The 19,008-nt window shown below is 38.7% G+C and overlaps 1 protein-coding gene across 1 annotated transcript in view; it reads left to right on the forward strand.

Moving 5' to 3' along the window:
* The first annotated feature begins 317 nt into the window (after window positions 1-317).
* Window positions 318-19,008, forward strand: part of FSIP2 (fibrous sheath interacting protein 2) — a 134,440-nt gene continuing 115,749 nt past the window's right edge. The window contains exons 1-7 of the mRNA XM_065929002.1: window positions 318-416; window positions 760-885; window positions 7,237-7,398; window positions 8,066-8,155; window positions 9,127-9,266; window positions 13,589-13,730; window positions 17,229-17,339. Coding sequence (XP_065785074.1) covers window positions 318-416; window positions 760-885; window positions 7,237-7,398; window positions 8,066-8,155; window positions 9,127-9,266; window positions 13,589-13,730; window positions 17,229-17,339 — 870 coding nt within the window. The remainder of the gene's footprint in view (window positions 417-759; window positions 886-7,236; window positions 7,399-8,065; window positions 8,156-9,126; window positions 9,267-13,588; window positions 13,731-17,228; window positions 17,340-19,008) is intronic.

Raw genomic sequence — 19,008 nt, forward strand, 5'->3', positions numbered from 1 at the left:
TGGCTGAGGGCTGTAGGTTTGCTAGAGAAATATGGCGCCCTCGGCACGTAGGTACCAGGCCCCGCGCCCTGATTTCTGGCTCTGAGGCTCCAAAGCCAGCGCGCGCACGCGAGGGGCTCGCCCTCGGGAGGGCGCTCTGTTCTGCGTAGTTGAGCACCCGCACGTTCGGAGCCTGGAACGCTGCGGGGGTGGGCCTCTGGGATGCAGGATACTGGTCATTCGGTCAGGTGGGGACGGAGGGACAACGTCAGGGACGGGGTGTATGAGGGGAGGTGAGAGGGGAGGACAGCGGGGGCGCAGAGGGGCCCAAGCCGGCCATGGAGTTGTACCTCAGCGCCTGTTCCAAGGCCGCCAACGTCGCAGCCACCAAGACGGCCACCAGCGGCCTGACCTCGGAAAGCCAGCAGTGCGGAGACGTGAGTGGCCCCCAGGCTGGTCAGCTCTGTCCCCCTCTGCCGGGCCTCCAGCCTGGGAGGGAGGGCCGGGGAGGGCCGCGAATGGTCACGTGCCCTCCGTGAGGCCCGTAACGGCCCAGCTTCCGAGGCCCTCAAGCAGCGCCGCCGCAGGAGGCGGGGCTGGGCGGGTGCTGGCACGGCGCTGCCGCCGAGAGAGCTGCTAACTGGAAGCCAGGATCTTCCAGGCGGCCTGCCAGGGCGGGACCTTTCCGTTTCTTCCTTCCTCAGAATTGGAGTAGCAGTTAAGTTGGCCTAAACTAACATACCTAAAGGAACGACAAAACTCTCCAATTGTATCCGACAGGGTGAGCACAAAATTCAATTTTCGGAGGTCGGAGCGGCTCAGCTACTGGATCTGCCTCTTGGGGTCAAGCTGCCTGTGATCCCAGGAAGCAGTAGTTTATACTATACCACGAAATTAAGTGAGAAGGTAAGGTGATGTTTAATTTTCTTACATTGACTTCGTTCTTTTCTGAAAATTAAGTGTTAGTTGCTCAGTTGCGTCTAACTCTTTGTGATCTCATGGACTGTAGCCCGTCCATGTAGCTCCTCTGTACATGGAATTCTCCAGGCAAGAATAGTGGAGTGGGTTGCCATTTTCTTCTCCAATGAGTCTTCCCCACACAGAGATATAACCCTCAGGTGGCTCTAATGGAATCCGATGGAATCCGCCTGCAGTGCGGGAGACCTAGGTTCAATCCTATCCTTTGGTCTCCTCCCCATCTATGAACTTGGACCATCTTTCAAGATTTCTTTTCAACTGTTACAGCCCCTAATTTGTGTTTATTTCCTTAGAATTTGCATTGCCCTTGGTTTGTATAAGTCGACCCAATACTATAATTTTATAATTTAAATCTTACTAGGTTATAGTGTGTATGCCCCTCAAACCCTTCAATGTATTTATTCCTCAGTGTAACAGCCTCCCTCAAACCTCCCCACTCCTTGATTCAGTAATTAACAGGGCAGGAAGTGCAATGCATTCTTTTTAACCATCTGCTTTCATCAATATGGCAAAAAAATTCTACCGGAAAGAATTTTCAGTTAACCGCCATGCGTGCATACTAAGTTGTTTCAGTCGTGTCCGACTCTTTGCGACTACATGGATTGTACCCCACCAGGTCCCTCTGGCCATGGGATTCTCCAGGCAAGAAAACTGGAGTGAGTTGCCGTAACCTCCTCTAGCGGATTTTCGTCAGACCCAGCAATCGAACTCACCTCTCTTACGTTTTCTGCATTGGCAGACAGTTTCTTTACCACTAATGCCAACTGGGAAGCCCAACATAGTATCTGTGATGTCATCAGAAATGAGTAGGACCCTCCGTATTTGATCCTTGCCTAATAAACATAATTTTTTAAAGTGAAACTTTGCTTTTGGAAAATATGTAATATCTCTTTTTTTAAAAAAAATCTATTAGAATAGAGCAAATTACCTGAAAATATGATACCACACACAGTTTGATTGCATCATAGCCACACAAGCCAGGTTTATGAAAGAATGCTCAACCTATATCACTTCTCTTATTATATAAACTTAGCCCTGTCTTCCAAATGCTTCCTCAAATATATTATTTGCTGTATTAACATTTTCTCTGTCCAATATTAATTCAGTTGTCAACTAGGTTTTAAAGACATTCTCTATTCTTTATTATATTCCTTTCCCTCAAATTCTTCATTAACCATAATTAGGCAAAATTTCCCTGAAGACTGACTTTGTGATAGCCTTCTTTTTCTTTCAGTAAAATCTCCTCAATGAAGTAGTGCCTTATATTTACAATTTTTTTTTTACCCAGTTTTAATTGACAGCAGAAGGATTACCCTGACACTAAGGAATGGGTTTGTATAAAAGATGTTCTTTGTTTACTGATCAGTAGCCCAGGGTTGATTTTGAGAAACACAGACCATCAGAGGAACCAGAGATCAAATTGCCAACATCCACTGAATCATCAAAAAAGCAAGAGAGTTCCAGAAAAATACCTACTTCTGTTTTATTGACTATGCCAATGCCTTTGCCTGTGTGGGTCACAACAAACTGTGGAAAATTCTTAAACAGATGGGACTACCAGACCACCTAACCGGCCTCCTGAAAAATCTGTATGTAGGTCAAGAAGCAACAGTTAGAACTGGACATGGAACAAACAGACAGTTCCAAATTGGGAAAGGAGTACATCAAGGCTGTGTATTGTCACCCTGCTTATTTAGCTTATAGGCAGAGTACATCATGAGACATGCTGGGCTGGAGGAAGCCCAAGCTGGAATCAAGATTATTGGGAGGAAAAAGAAAAATCAATAATCTCAGATATGCAGATGACACCACCCTTATGTCAGAAAAGAAGAAGAACTAAAGAGACTCTTCATGAAAGTGAAAGAAGAGAGTGAAAAAGATGGCTTAAAACTCAACATTCCTAAAATGAAAATCATGGCATCTGGTCCCATCACTTCATGGCAAATAGATGAGGAAACAATAAAAACAGGGAGAGATTTTATTTTCTTGGGCTCAAAAATCCCTGAAGATGGTGACTGCAGCCATGAAATTAAAAGACATTCGCTCCTTGAAAGAAAAGCTAAGACCAACCTAGACAACATATTAAAAAGCAGAGACATTATTTGGCCAACAAAGGTCTGTCTAGTCGAAGCTATGGTTTTTCTAGTAGTCATGTATGGATGTGAGCATTGAACTATAAAGAAAGCTGAGTGCCGAAGAATTGATGCTTTTGAACTGTAGTGTTGGAGAAGATTCTTGAGAGTCCCTTGGATTGCAAGGAGATCCAACCAGTCCGTGCTAAAGGAAATCAGTCCTGAATATTCATTGAAAGGACTGAATTTGAAACTGAATCTCCGATACTTTGGCCATCTGATGTGAAGAACTGATTCACTGGAGAAGACCCTGATGCTGGGAAAGATTGAAGGGAGGAGAAGAAGGGGAAGACAGAAGGTGGTATGTTTGGATGGCATCACGGACTCGATGGACAAGCTCCAGGAGTTGGTGATAGACAGGGAAGCCTGGCATGCTGTAGTCAATGCCAAGACCATGGGGTCGCAAAGAGTCAGACATGACTGAGTGACTGAACTGAACTGAGATCATCAAAGCTAAAATTCAGTATCTAAAATACAGTGGAAGTGACAAATAGATTCAAGGGATTAGATCTGATAGTGTGCCCAAAGAACTATGGACGGAGGTCCGTGACATTGTACAGGAGGTAGTGATGAAGACCATTCCCAAGAAAAATAAATGAAAAAGGCAAAATGGTTGTCTGTGGAGGCCTTTCAAATAGCTGAGGAAAAAGAGAAGCTAAAGGCCAAGGAGAAAAGGAAAGATATACCCATCTGAATTCAGAGTTCCACAGAATACCAAGGAGAGATAAGAAAGCCTTCCTCAGTGATCAATGCAAAGAAATAGAGGAAAACAACAGAATGGGAAAGACCAGAGATCTCTTCAAGAAAATTAGAGATACCAAGGGAACATTTCATGTAAAGATAGGCAGAGTAAAGGACAGAAATGGTATGGATCTAACAGAAGTAGAAGATACTAAGAAGATGTGGCAAGAATATATAGAAGAACTGTACAAAAAGGATCTTCATGACCCAGATAACCACGATGGTGTGATCACTCACCTAGAGCTGGACATCCTGGAATGTGAAGTCAAGTGGGCCTTAGGAAACATCACTACAGACAAAGCTAGTGCAGGTGATGGAATTCCAGCTGAGCTATTTCAAGTACTAAAAGATGATGCTGTGAAAGTACTGCATTCAATATGCCAGCAAATTTGGAAACCCTGCAGTGTCCACAGGACCGGAAAAGATTCCAAAGAAGGTCAGTACCAAAGAATGTTCAAATCAGTGCACAATTGTACTCATCTCACATGCTAGCAATGTAATGCTCAAAATTCTTGAAGTCAGGCTCCAACAGTATGTGAACCATGATCTTCCAGATGTTCAAACTGGGTCTAGAAAAGGCAGAGGAACCAGAGATCAAATTGCCAACATCGTTGGATGTAGAAGGAAAAAGAGAATACCAGAAAAGCATCTACTTCTGCTTTACTGATTATGCCAAATCCTCTGACTGTGTAGATCGTAAAAAACTGTGCAAAATTCTTAAAGAGATGGGAATACCAGACCACGTCACCTGCCTCCTGAGAAATCTGTATGCATGTCAAGAAGCAACAGTTAGAATTGGACATGGAACAGCAGACTGGTTCCAAATAGGGAAAGGAGTACGTCAGGTCTGATTTCTATGCAGAGTACATCATGTGAAATGCCAGGCTGAATGAAGTACAAGCTGGAATCAAGAATTCTGGGAGAAATATCTATAACCTCAGATTAGCAGATGACACCACCCGAAGGCAGAAATTGAAAAGGAACTAAAGAGCCTCCGATGAAAATTAAAGAGAACAGTGAAAAAGGTAGTATAAAATTCAACATTCAAAAAATGAAGGTCATGGCATCCACTCCTGTTGCTTCATGGCAAATAGATGGGGAAACAATGGAAACAGTGACAGACTTTATTTTGGGGGGCTCCAAAATCACTAATGGATAGTGACTATAGCCATGAAATTAAAAGACACTTGTTCCTTGGAAGAAAATCTATGACCAACCGAGACAGCATATTAAAAAGCAGAGGCATTACTTTGCTGACAATGGCCCATCTAGTCACAGCTGTGGTTTTTCCAGTAGTCATGTATGGATGTGACAGTTGGACCATAAAGAAAGCTGAGCACTGAAGAATTGATGCTTTTGAATTGTGTTGCAGAAGACTCTTGAGAGTCCTTTGGGCTGCAAGGAGATCCAATCAGTCCATCCTGAAGGAAATGAGTCCTGAATATTCACTGGAAGAACTGATTTTGAAGCCAAAACTTGAGTACTTTAGCCACCTGATACAGAGAATTGACTCCTTGGAAAAGACCCTGATGCTGGCAAAGATTGAAGGGAGGAGGAGAAGGGGATGACAGAAAATAAGATGGGTGAATGGCTTCATCGGCTCAATGCACATGAGTTTGAGCAAGCTCCAGTAGTTGGTGATGGACAGAGAACCCTGGCATTCTGCAGTCCCCAGGGTCTCAAAGAGTTGAACATGACTGAGCAACTGAACTGAACTGAACTGAACTGAATAAAAGAAGTTGACAGGTAAATATCTCTAAAAGAAACAATCCACTTCTTGACTCATGACTCACAACTCACGATTGTTGATTGTTTTCCTTAGAGAAAGATACGGACTTCACTTCTGGTCTCACTGAATTTCTGACATTGCCCTATGGAATTCCTTTTTTTTTTTTTTTTTCCTTTCTTAATGAATCTTTGGTAATTAGGGAATTCTGCTTTAAAACGTAGATGCCTTGGAAGAGAGTAAAGTCTAGTATTAAGCAAATTGTTAGATTTTATCAAGGGAACTTTTAAATGGATAAGGCATCCTAGCATCCTGTCAGCTCCCCAGTCTCCCTCTTTTTTCACATAAGCATCCTCAACTTACCATGAAGGAGTTCTTTTTAGGGTCCCACCCAAGCCAGGCTCTTTAGTGTTCAGAATCTGACTGAGGTGGCTACTGCCAGACAGAACACAGACTGAACACAAATTGGTACCCGCAGACAGATACCAGTGTGCAAAGATGCATGGTGTGTCAGATCACAGAATTTGAATAGCATGCCTGCACAGGGCATGGTGTGCTCTCAAGTTTGCCACATCTCCCACACATTCCGGTTGCCTTTTACTTAAGACAGTGAAGTGATACTTTAAATTTAGACTAAAAATTTCTGTTGTCTGGCCAAGACGATCTAAAGGATAGTGTAAATATAGGATGCAAAGACAACATTTGGATGACTTCCGCACTTACTTCTACCCTCTCCTTTTCCCCTTTCAGAGGTTTTCCCATTACCTGTTATCACCATCCTACTATTGAAAAATTTTTGAAAAAATGAACTAAGTACTGACATATCCCCCCTGGCAGATTTTAAAGTGCCTCACCTTGGTAATGTTTTAACTTACATATGAGCTTAAATTATTCATGTTTCCTCTAGAGTAACAGATAAACTAACATGACTATTTTTTATTTTCCTTCTTTGATACGGTAATGGCTATTTCATAAGGTTGTATTTGGTCTTTACATGTATGGAGAAATCTCAATCCCTAGCATTATTCTTTATAATTGATTCTTCAATATATTGAACTTTATAATATAGAGTGGTAACTTTTTCCTGACTGTAGCACTCAGAAATCATTGGGTTTCTTAGATAAAAGTTCAAAATACAATAACTCTTTAATTCATCATCTTTAACATATGAGTTTTACTTTTCTTTTATTTTTTTTTTTTGTCAAAGTTGTTTCAGTAAACCTTTGTGGAATATTTTCTGTTTTCCTTTATTGTCAGAATATGAGGTACAATAATGATATTGATATTATCCCTTTATCCTTTGAATGCAGATCCTGGATCTAGAGGCGGGAAGAGGAAAAGAGAGAGTCTTAGTTTTGGCTTTATACATTAAAATAAAGTTTATACTTTATGCTTTCTATTCATTTCCTCCTTGCTTTTCTAGCTTTGGGCTAGGGACTGATAAAGATGGGGGGGATTAATTGAGTGAGGGCAGGGTTTTAGAATAATTGCAGTTAGTGAAGAAAAAAAGGTAGGGATAAGCAATTAACACTGCCCATTCCAAATTCTTTTTCTGATTTTCTCCCACTTCACATTCTTACATACTTTATTTTCTATATATAGTCTGCTCATTTTAATACATTGATATTTAAAAGAGAAATTGATTAATTGTACATTTATAATATGCTTAAATCTCTGCAGCTTTTTCAACCTTCTTACAGTTTTAACCTGACTGATCCTTACTGTCGACTTTTGGAAAACCAGTACAAAAGTCTCCATGATCCACATTTAAGAGCCTACCATAAGCGTAAGGACATCTTGAGAAGATTAAAGAAAGGTGGTTACATCACCAGCAATAATAAAGTGAGTTGAAGATAACTTTAATCATTGAAAACCTCTAAGATTTGATAATAGCTTGCTTCTGTTCCTCACTGGGGGACCTGGATCACCTTTAATTTGGTCAGAAGAGATACTTAATGGAAAATTCCATTAAATCAATCAGTATTTGGGTCAAAGAAAATCAGACAGTAATTATTTTCCAACTACTTCTTCCTTTAACTTTTTTTCCTTGAAATATCAAAAGATGACTACCAAATAATTTGAAGATATAAAAAGAATTTTCCCAACTGTATCATAGTTTTCTTTGTCTCTAATGGCACTGTATGCTTGTCAAGGATTATTTCCCATGTACTTTTTAAAAAATTAAGACAAAATAAGAACCTAGAAAAATCAGCCTGATACAGTCCTAATACACTCTGTTCTTATTGAGGTTGAACATTATTATTACATTGTTATTTTAGTTTAATAACTGTATGTACTCAATTCCTTGCCATAGCATAAGTCATGTAAATAAAGTAATGCTGTTTGAATAGCAGTTTCCTGTTGATTAAAAATTCTAGAGAGATATTACTTGCGAAATTGTTAGCAGTTTTTTTACTCAGTACCAGAGTGTTATTTTACTTCTATAAAGTAATTGCTTTGATTTTAAGATATTTATATATTTTTGTTTTTATCTTGTGTTTTTTTTTAGATTGTGTGTACCTTGAGGGAATTGAATAAGTACAGGCAATATCTTACCAGTTTAAAATTAGACTTTGAAAGAAACTATATAAGAGAACAAGTAAGTTGAATATTTACCTTTGGTTTCTGTACATGGGGTTTGGGACAAAGGTTTGCTTGTGGGCTGAGTATTTTCTTATAATATTCTACCTTTAATTTTGGTCACCTAAATAATTCCTCCAAGTAAAAATTTAGAGCAGAAGAAGGTAATATTTTGAGGTTGCTATTTTGGGCCAAGAAAGGGAAAGGGACCACCAGGTCACCTATTAATATGCCAGTGGTAGCTGGCAAAATTTAATAATTAAATTGTCACTAGGATATGCCCCATCTACCTGATTTGGGACCAACTGGAAGAGTCTGTTGTGGCAGCAAGATTCTTAGGCTGGAAACCAACACAGGTTAAGTAACAGGAGAGGAAAAGTATGAATAGTTATAACATCCTAAAAATGCAAGAATATGTACACTGTATGTTTGTACACATGTGTGGCTGTGTTCATCCACTAAAACATGTGAGCCTCTGCCCATGTGTGTGTAAGTGAATTCAGACTAGAGTCATGAGTTGGATAAAAATGAAAAAGCTGCACATATGTGTGTTTTACAGATTTATTTTCTAAGGTCAAGAGTTGTATAGAAATGAAGATGATTCCCCTAACTTTTAAGTGTTCTCTATTTCCCCTCATTTCCTCCTCTGTGCTGGGAGTGTCTCCTCTGCTTGTTTCTTTTTTTTTAAATTAATTTCTTTAGAATGGATAGAAAAATAAGCTGAAATATTTTTTTTTTATTTTCAGAAACAGAGAAATCTTTATTTTGATTCAATTGTCCTTATCTACAGTGGATTCAAAATAGATTTAAATGCAGTTAAACGGAATTAGTTATTTACAAAATATGGGAATTTCACTAAACATTAAATATAAAAAAAGCAGATCAAAAGGCATTTTTATTTCTGGGCAATGTTAAAAAATTGTATGTACATATATACACACGTCTATATATACATATATATATAGATATGTCACACACTTTTTTTAATAGAAAATGCTTGCAAAACAAGTAAATAAACTACAGGAAGACAATCAAATACCTGGACGTTCTGATGTTACACAGTTCCAAAATTGGTTGTTAGAGGAAGGCGCCCCGTCTAGTAAGGACCAAGAACGATTAATAAGGCACAGGTGAGATTGAAGTTAATGCATATTTTATGTATATATTGTGGATCCAAATAAGTTGCAAAATGCTAGAAATAATTGAAGCTAGGATTTTTTTTAAAGTACGGGATGCTATTTAACTTCACTATTTCAGTATGGAGAGGAAGGGAGACTAAAAGGTCCGGGAATTGGGAACTCTGGTACCAAGAGTTCTATAATCATGAATTTCTGCTAGAGAAGATACAGTTTCTGGGAGTTCAGGAGGTAATCTGAGCTGTTAACTGAATAAATAATCAAATCCAAAATCCATTCTATAGTCGGAAATGGAGGGAAAGTATCTTTAGCATATGCTTTTAATAGTTTTTATTGGGTCATCTTTAAGAGCTGGCAGCATTGTTTGAGGAAACTACTGCAAATTCAAAAAAGGAGGTTAGATATAGCTTTAATACTGATAAAACATGTGCTATTGTTTAAACAAACTGCAAGCTCTTTGTTGTTGTTGTGGTTGTTCAGTTGCCAAGTCATGTCCGACTCTTCACGACCCCATGGACTGCAGCATGCCAGGCTTCCCTGTCCTTCACCATCTCCTGGAGTTTGCCCAAGTTCATGTCCTTTGCATTGGTAATGCCATCCAACAGTCTCATCCTCTGTCACCTTCTTCTTCTTCTGCCAACAGTCTTTCCCAGCATCAGGGTCTTTTCCAATGAGTCAGCTGTTTGAATCAGGTGGCCAATATAATCGAGCTTCAGCATCACTCATTCTAATGAATATTCAGGGCTTACTTCCTTTAAGACTGATTGGTTTGATCTTCTTGCTTTCCAAGAGACTCTCAAGAGTCTTTTCCAGCATCACATTTCGAAAAATTCAATTCTTCAGCACTCTGCCTTCCATATTGTCCAGTTCTAATATCCGTACGTGACTACTGGAAAGACTGTAGCCTTGACTATATGGGCCTTTGTTGGCAAGGGGATGTTTTTGCTTTTTAACACACTGTCTAGGTTTTTCACAGCTTTCTTGCCAAGAAGTAATCATCTTCTAATTTCATGGTTGCAGTCACCATCAGCAGTGATTTTAGAGCCCAGGAAAAGGAAATCTGTCACTGTTCCACCTTTTCATCTTCTATTTGCCATGAAGTAATGGGACCAGATGCCAGAATCTTAGTTTTATTAATATTGAGTTTTAAGTTGGCTTTTTTGCTCTTCTCCTTCACCCTCATCAAGAGGCTCTTTAGTTCCTCTTTGCTTTCTGCCATTAGAGTGGTATTATCTGCATATCAGAGGTTGATATTTCTCCTAGAATTTTTTTTTTTTTTTCCAAAAACAAGTGCTCTGGCCTGGTGCACTGAGAAGTCTCCCAGAAATCTAGATTCCAGCTTGTAACTCATCCAGCCTGGCGTTTCTCATGATATGCTCTGAATATAAGTTAAATAAACAGGGTGACAATAAACAGCCTGTCCTACTCCTTTCTCAGTCCTGAACCAGTCAGCTGTGCTACAGGGTTCTAACTGTTGCTTCTTGACCTGCATACAGTTCCTCAGGAGACAGGTTAAAATGGTCTTTGTATTTCCATCTCTTTAAGAGTTTTCAACAGTTTTGTTATGATCTACACAGTTAAAGGCTTTAGCATAGTCAGGAAACAGAGGTAGATGTTTGTTTTTTGTTTTATCTGGAATTCCTTTTCTTTCCCTATAATTCAGCAAATGTTGGCAATTTGATCTCTGGTTCCTCTTGCCTTTTCTAAACCAAGTTTGAACATCTGGAAGTTCCTCGGTGCGTGTAATGTTGAAGCCTAGCTTGGAGAATTTTGAGCATAACCTTAGTGGCATGGGAGATGTGTGCAATTGTCTGGTGGTTTGAACATTCTTTAGTACTTCCTTTCTTGGCAATTGGGAGGCGGATTGACCCTTTCTAGTCCTGGGGCCACTGCTGGGTTTTCCAAATTTGTTGACCTAAAGAGTGCAGCACTTTAATAGCATAATCTTTCAGGATTTTAAAAAGCTTTGCTAGAATTCCATCACCTTCACTAGCTTTATTGGCAGCAGTGCTTTCTAAGGCTGACTTGACTTCACACTCCAGATTATCTGGCTCTGAGTGAAAGACTGCACCATTATTGTTATCTGGGTCATTAAGATCTTTTTTTGTACAGTTCTGTGTATTCTTTCCATCTCTTCCTGATCTCTTCTGCTTCTGTTATGTCTTTACTGTTTCTGTCCTTTCTTGTGCCCATCTTTGGATGAAATGTTCCTTTGATATTTCAGTTTTCTTGAAGAGATCTTCTAGTCTTACCCTTTCTGTTGTTATCCTCTATTTCTTTGCATTGTTCTTTGAAAAATGCCTTCTTGTCTTTCCTTGCTATTCTTTGGTACTCTGCATTTAATGGGGTGTACCTTTTCATTTCTCTCTTGCTTTTTGCTTCTCTTCTTTCCTCAGCTATGTGTAAAGCCTTCTCAGACAACCACTTTGCCTTCTTGCATTTCTTTTCCTTGGCGTGGTTTTGTTCGCTGCCTTCTGTACTATATTACAGACTTCTGTCCCTAGTTCTTCAGGAACTCTGATTGCTAGATTTAATCCCTTGAATCTATTCATCAACTCCACTGTATATTCATAGGGGATGTAATTTAAGTTGTTCCCGACTGGCCTAGTTGTTTCCCCCACCTTATTTAATCCTGAATTTTGCTATGAGGAACTGATGATCTGAGCCACAGTCAGCTCCAGTTCTTGTTTTTGCTGATTGAATACAGCTTTTTCATTTTTGGCTCCAAAGAATGTAATCAATCTCATTTCACACCATTGGTAATGTCCATGTGTAAGGTCATCTCTTATGTTGTTAAAAATAAAAGGGTGTTTGCTATGAGCAGTGTGTTCTCTTGGCAGAATTCTGTTAGCCTTTGCTCTGCTTCATTTTGTACTCCAAGGCCAAACTTGCCTGTTATTCCAAGAATCTTTGGTGTTCCTACTTTTGCATTCCAGTCCCCTATAATGAACATAATATCTTTTGGGGGAGGGGTGTTAATTCTAGGAGGTCTTCTAGGTCTTCATAGAACTGATCAACTTCAGTTTATTTGGCATCAGTGGTTGGGGCATAGACTTGGATTACTGTGATGTTGAATGTTTTGCCTTGAAAACAAACCAAGATCCTTCTGTCATTTTTAAGGCTGCATCCAAGTACTGCATTTCAGAATTTTTTGTTGATTATGAGGGCTCCTCCATTTTTTTCTATGGTATTCTTTCCCTCAATAGTAGAAATAATGGTCATCTGAATTAAATTCACCCATTCCTGTCCATTTCAGTTTACTGATTCCTAAGATGTCAGTGTTAACTCTTGCTATCTCCTGTTTGACCATATCCAATTTACCTTGATTCATGGACCTAACATTCCAGGTTCCTATGCAATACTCTTCTTTACAACATTGGAGTTTACTTTCATCACCAGACACATCCACAACCAAGCATCATTTTTGCTTTGGCCTAGCTGCTTCATTCTTTCTGGAGCTATTAGTAGTTGTTCTCCACTCTTCCCAGGAGCATATTGGTCACCTTCCAACCTGGGGAGCTCATGTTTTGGTGTCATACTTTTTGGCCATTTTATACAGTTCTTGGGGTTCTCATGGCTAGTATACTGGAGTGGTTTGCCATTTCCTCCTCTAGTAGATCACATTTTGTCAGAACTGTCCACTATGATATGTCCATTTTAGATGGCCCTACATGGCATGGCTCATAGCTTCATTGAGTTATGCAAGTCCCTCCATCATGACAAGGCAGTGATCCATGAAGGGGCAAGCTCTTTAGATGCCATCTATTCATGTTCAATCATTACCTTTCCATGGTCAAGACCATTGGTTAGGAAGTGAAAATATATTTTATTTTTTTCCCTCCTCCCGCATTAAGATGTGGAGTTAAGCTGCATTTCCTAACAGCTATGTTCCATGGTAATTTTGTAACACAGAGACATACCAGAGACCGAGACTATACATGGAAGGTGTGTTCAAGGCCTTTCAAATTACAAGGGAATCAACATACATCTTTTCTTAGAAAATTCTAATCGTTTTTCCAAATTTGAAGTCAGTGTTTCAGTTATTTCAACCTTCTTTGCAAATACATATTCCTAAACCTATTGTGAATATGTACTATACAAAATGTTTTTAATAATATGCCCCACATTTATCCTTTTCTTGGCTACAATAACAGATACTTATATATATATATATACACACATATAATACATATACATAATATATATTAGCTCAAGAAATAAACCAAACAAAGAGGTAGTTTTGGAGTATCAAAGCAGATGATGTCATTGTAAGCAAAATTCCTAGTTCACCGTGACTTACATTTGCTTTTACTTAGATATCTGGATATGATAAGGAGGGAGTTAGAACATCTTGAGCACACAGCTGAAGAGCAACGCCTACTCCGAATGGATAGAGAAGAAAGACGACTGCGAGAACATGCAAGAAGAAAACTTAGTCTTCGTAGAAAAATTGAAGAGGTGAGAGACAGCAAATTTAAAATAGAGAAAAATTGTGTACAGTTGTTCATTTGTAAATAAGTTGAGCTGTCCATCATGCTTCTTCAGGTAATGTCAGGTCTAAACATTTTATCCACATTGATCTTTCTCCACAGCTGTAATCAGAAGTTGTTACAGAAAGTAAGGATAACACCATACACTATGTATATGAGCCAGTATCTGCTCTTAAAGTGATGATGGAGAAAGTTACTAGATACTGTTCTACTCCATTATAGCCCTCAGTGTGGAGAGGAAACCATTTTAAATTTAGATTTAAATACCCATGCATTCCTAATAAGAGTACAGTAAAGTAAAGAATGCCCATTCTAGAGCCAATGAATGATTTTATTAGGTTAGTGCAAAAGTAATTGCAATTTTGCATTGCTGAATGTTGCTATTTGATATTGGAATGCATTCTTGAGTAAATGTGGTTATGTTATATAACCACATTTAATGTACATTTCTTCCTTTATGTTTTTTGCTAATGACTTATTACTTGTATATTTATTTTAGACTAGGGAAATGACTGGAAGAGGTCAATCCTAATCCCAATTCCCAAGAAGCGCAGTACTAAAGAATGTTCAAATCACCAGACAGTGGCACTCATGCCAGTAAGGCTCTGCTCAAATTCCCGCAAGCTAGGCTTCAGCATTACGTGAACTGAGAACTTCCAGATGTTCAAACTGGGTTTAGAAAAGGCAAAAGAACTAGAGATCAATTTGTCAACATTTGCTGGATCACAGAGAATTTGGTGGTTCCAAATAGGGCAAGGCATATGTCAAGGGCATATATTGTCACCCTGCCTATTTAACTTATATGCAGAGTACATCATGAGAAACACCGAGCTGGATGAAGCACAAGCTGGAATCAAGATTGCCGCGAGAAATACCAATAACCTCAGATATGCAGATGACATCACCCTTATGGCAGAAAGCGAAGAACTGAAGAGCCTCTTGATGAAAGTGAAAGAGCAGAGTGAAAAAGTTGGCTTAAAGCTCAACATTCAGAAAACTTCATTCAGAAAAACATTCATGACATCTGGTCCCAGCACTTCATAGAAAATAGATGGGGAAACAGTGGAAATAGTGACAGACTTTTTTGGGGGAGGGCTCCAAAATCACTGAAAATGGTGACTGCAGCCATGAAATTAAAAGATGCTTGCTCCTTGGAAGAGAAACTAGGACCAACCTAGACAGCATATTAAAAAGCAGAGACATTACTTTGCCAACAAAGGTCTGTTTAGTCAAAGCTGTGGTTTTTCCAGTGGCCATTTATGGATGTGAGAGTTGGACTATAAAGAAAACTGAGCACAGAATTGATGCTTTTGAACAGTGGTGTTGGAGAAGACTCTTGAGAGTCCCTTGGACTGCAGAGAGTTCAAACCAGTCAATCCTAAAGGAAATCAGTCAATCCTAACGGAAAGCATGATGGACAGCTGAATATTCATTGGAAGGACTGATGCAGAAGCTGAAATCCCGATTCTTTGGCCACCTGATGCAAAGTATTGACTCATTGGAAAAGAACCTGATGCTGGACAAGATCGAAGGCAAGAGAGGAAGGGGACAACAGAGGATGAGATGGTTGGATGGCATCATCAACTGTATAGGCATGAGTTTGAGCAAGCTTCAGGAGTTGGCGATGAACAGGGAAGCCTGTCATACTGCAGTCCATTTGGTCGCACAGAGTCGGACTTGACTGAATAACTAAACTGACTGAACTGCTTCTTGGTAGGAAAGCTATGACAAACATAGACAGTGTGTTAAAAAGCAAAAACATCCCTTTGCCAACAAAGGTCCATATAGTTAAGGCTATGGCCTTTCCAGTAGTCAGGTACAGTTGTGAGAGCTGGAAAATAAAGAAGGGAGACTGCTGAGGAATTATTGCCTTCGAACTCTGGTGCTGGGGGTGACTCTTGAGAGTCCTTGGACAGGAAGGAGATCAAACCAATCAAATCTTAAAGGAAATCAACCCTGAGTATTCATTAGAATGACTGATGCTGAAGCTTCAATACTTTGGCCACCTGATTCAAACAGCTGACTCATTGGAAAACACCGATGCTGAGAAAGATTGTTGGCAGAAGGAGAAGGTGGCAGGGGATGCGATGGTTTATGGCATCACCAATGCAATATACATGATCATGGGCAAACTCTGAGAGATGGTGAAGGACAGGGAAACCTAACATGCTGTAGTCTATGGGGTTGCAAAGAGTCAGATATGACTTGGTGACTGAACAACAGCGGCAAACAGAAATGATGTTAGACAAAAAGCAAATTTGAGCACTTTTGTTATTCAGCTTCAAAATGGTCATAAAGCAGTGGAGACAACTCACAACATCAATGATGCATTTGGCCCAGGAACTGCTAATGAACCTGTAGCGCAGTGGCTGTTCAAGTTTTGCAAAGGAGATCAGAGCCTTGAAGATGACGAGCACAATGACCAGCCATCGGAAATTGACAGCAACCAATTGCGAAGATCATCAAAGCTGATCTTCCATCGAAGCTGATCTTAAAGAGAACTACATGAGAAGTTGCAGAAGAACTGAACTTTGACTATTCTATGGTCATTCGGCTTTTGAAGCAAGTTGAAAAGGTGAATAAAGCTTGTTAAGTGGATACCTAATGAGCTAACTGCAAATTAAAAAATCTTTGAAGTGTCGTCTTATTCTACACAACAACAATGAACCATTTCTCAATCAAATTGCGATGTGTGGCGAAAAGTCAATTTTATGTGACAACTGGCAATGAGATGACTAGCTCAGTTGTCGGACCAAGAAAAAGCTTCAAAATACTTCCCAAAGCAAACTTACACCAATAAAATGTCATGGTCACTATTTGGTCATCTGCTATCAGCTTAACCCACTATAGCTTTCTGAATCCCCATCAAAACCATTACATCTGAGAAGTATGCTCAGCAAATCAATGAGATGCTCCGAAAACTGCAATGCCTGCAGCTGGCACTGGTCATGAAAATGTGTCCACTTCTCCTTGACAATGCCCAACCACACATCGTACAACCAGTGCTTCAAAAGTTGAACAAATTGGACTTTGAAATTTTGCCTCATCTACCATATTCACCTGACCTCTCACCAACTGACTACCACTTATTCAGGCATCTCAACAACGTTTTGCTTGTTGTTCACAACCAGTAGGAAGCAGAAAATACTGTCTAAGAGTTCAATGAATCTCAAAGCACGAAGCACAGATTTTTATGCTACAGGAGTAAACAAACTTATTTCTCAGTGGCAAAAATGTGTTGATTGTAACAGTGTCTATTTTGATTAATAAAGATGTGTGTAAGCCTATTTTTAATGATTTAAAATTCACAGAACTGCAATTACTTTTTCACCAACCTAATACTTATGCTTTGTCTGATTTCTGTTAGGCTCTTGACTTGTTCTAAATAACTTATTTGTTGGTAGTGGATAAAATACAGAGGTTAATTGTGTATGCATACTGAATATGGTAACATGATGCTCTTTAGGAATGGAGGACAAAAGAAATGTTACTTCTGACAAGGATTGGAGAAGATGTTAAAAGAGAAGCTAGGATAGAGGAACAACGGCGTAAAAGCAGGGAAGAGACTGACAAGAAGGTAGGGTGAGATTTAACCTTGGTTGGGGCTGATTGAGGATGTGCTTTTGATAGTTTTGATTTTTGAATGTAGTTCACTTTATGAGATGGCAATAGAACAGTTATCCCAAATGATTTGTATTATACAAAGTGAAAGTTATAAAAATTTTTATTGTATTTTGGTCATATTATATTGTGACTGTAATATAAAAAGTACTTCCCTATTATTTGATAAAACTACTTTTGACTATCTCACACCATAAACTACACTTGTAATTCCTATAGAAAAATTTTATATAACTGATTGTTTTTATTAGAATTAGAATTTTGAAGCAAGTTCTCAGTTTCTCCCCACCAGTTAATCTTTTCAGAATACTTGTTTTGAACTTTAAATAATAATATAATAATAATAATATTTTAAATAATAATATTTTATTATTTAGAGTATAAATCAGTATAAAGAGAAATAAAATTCATTTGTAATTCCATCACCACCATATTTATTTATTGGTATACATACACACAGAACTGTATTCTTACACATTGTGTAATACTTCTATGATTGTTTATATATTTGAATGAATACATACATTCATGTTATTATTCCTTACAGATTTTTTTGTAGATTGCTTTTTTATTAACAAAATAACATTGACAACTCTGTGTCAATAAATGTTATCTAAAATAATCTAAATAATTATTTTAGGCAATTTCTTGTCGACAAACCTATGTGTTAGTGTAAGATTTACATAGTTTGATTATACTGATATACACTGCTATATAATTTTTTAAATATTGAAATTGAAATATATTAATCTTTTATTCTACCATTCTGTTGTTGTTGTTTAATTGCTAAGTCATGTACGACTCTTTTGCAACCATAGGGAAGCCCTATAGACTTATTACATGTACATTTTAGTATTGTTGGTGACTCGTTTTTCATATGGCAATCTCAGCTTACTTGAATTTGCTATAATTATTATTTTCTAATATTTAATTTTTCACCACTTTTTTATTGGAATGCAGTGCCAGAGATCTGAGTTCAATCCCTAGGTTGGGAAGATCCCCTGGAGGAGAGCGTGGGAGCTCACTCCAGTATTCTTGCCTGGAGAATCCCCATGGACAGAGCAGCCTGGTGGGCTGCAGTCTGTGAGGTCACAGAGTCGGACCCGACTGAGCAACTAAGCACAGCAGTAATTGATTTACAGCGTTGAGTTAGGTTCAGGTGTAGAGAAAAGGGATTCATTCCATTTTAGATTCTTTTCTCATGTAGGTCATCACAGAATATTGAGTAGAGTTTACTGTGCTATACAATAGGTCCTTGTTGGTTATCTATCATGTATATAGTAGTGTTTTGTGTGTGTTATCACAAGCTTCTGATTTATTCCTCCACCCCCTCACATTTCCTCTTTTGTAACCATAAGTTTGTTTTCCATATCTGTAAGTCTGTTTCTGTTTTGTGAATAAGTTCATTTTTTTTTTAAATTTGTATCCTACATATGAGTGATATCATAAAATATTTGTCTTTTCTGTCTGACTTGGTATGATCATCTCTATCCAGGTCATCTGTGTTGCTACAAACGGCATTATTTCATTTTTTATGGCTGAGTAACTTTCTGTTGTATACATGTACCACATCTTCTTTATCCGTTCCTCTATCAATGGACATTTGAATTGCTTCCATGTTTTGG

This window comes from Muntiacus reevesi, chromosome 3, assembly GCF_963930625.1.
Source record: "Muntiacus reevesi chromosome 3, mMunRee1.1, whole genome shotgun sequence".
NCBI classification, from domain to species: Eukaryota; Metazoa; Chordata; class Mammalia; order Artiodactyla; family Cervidae; genus Muntiacus; species Muntiacus reevesi.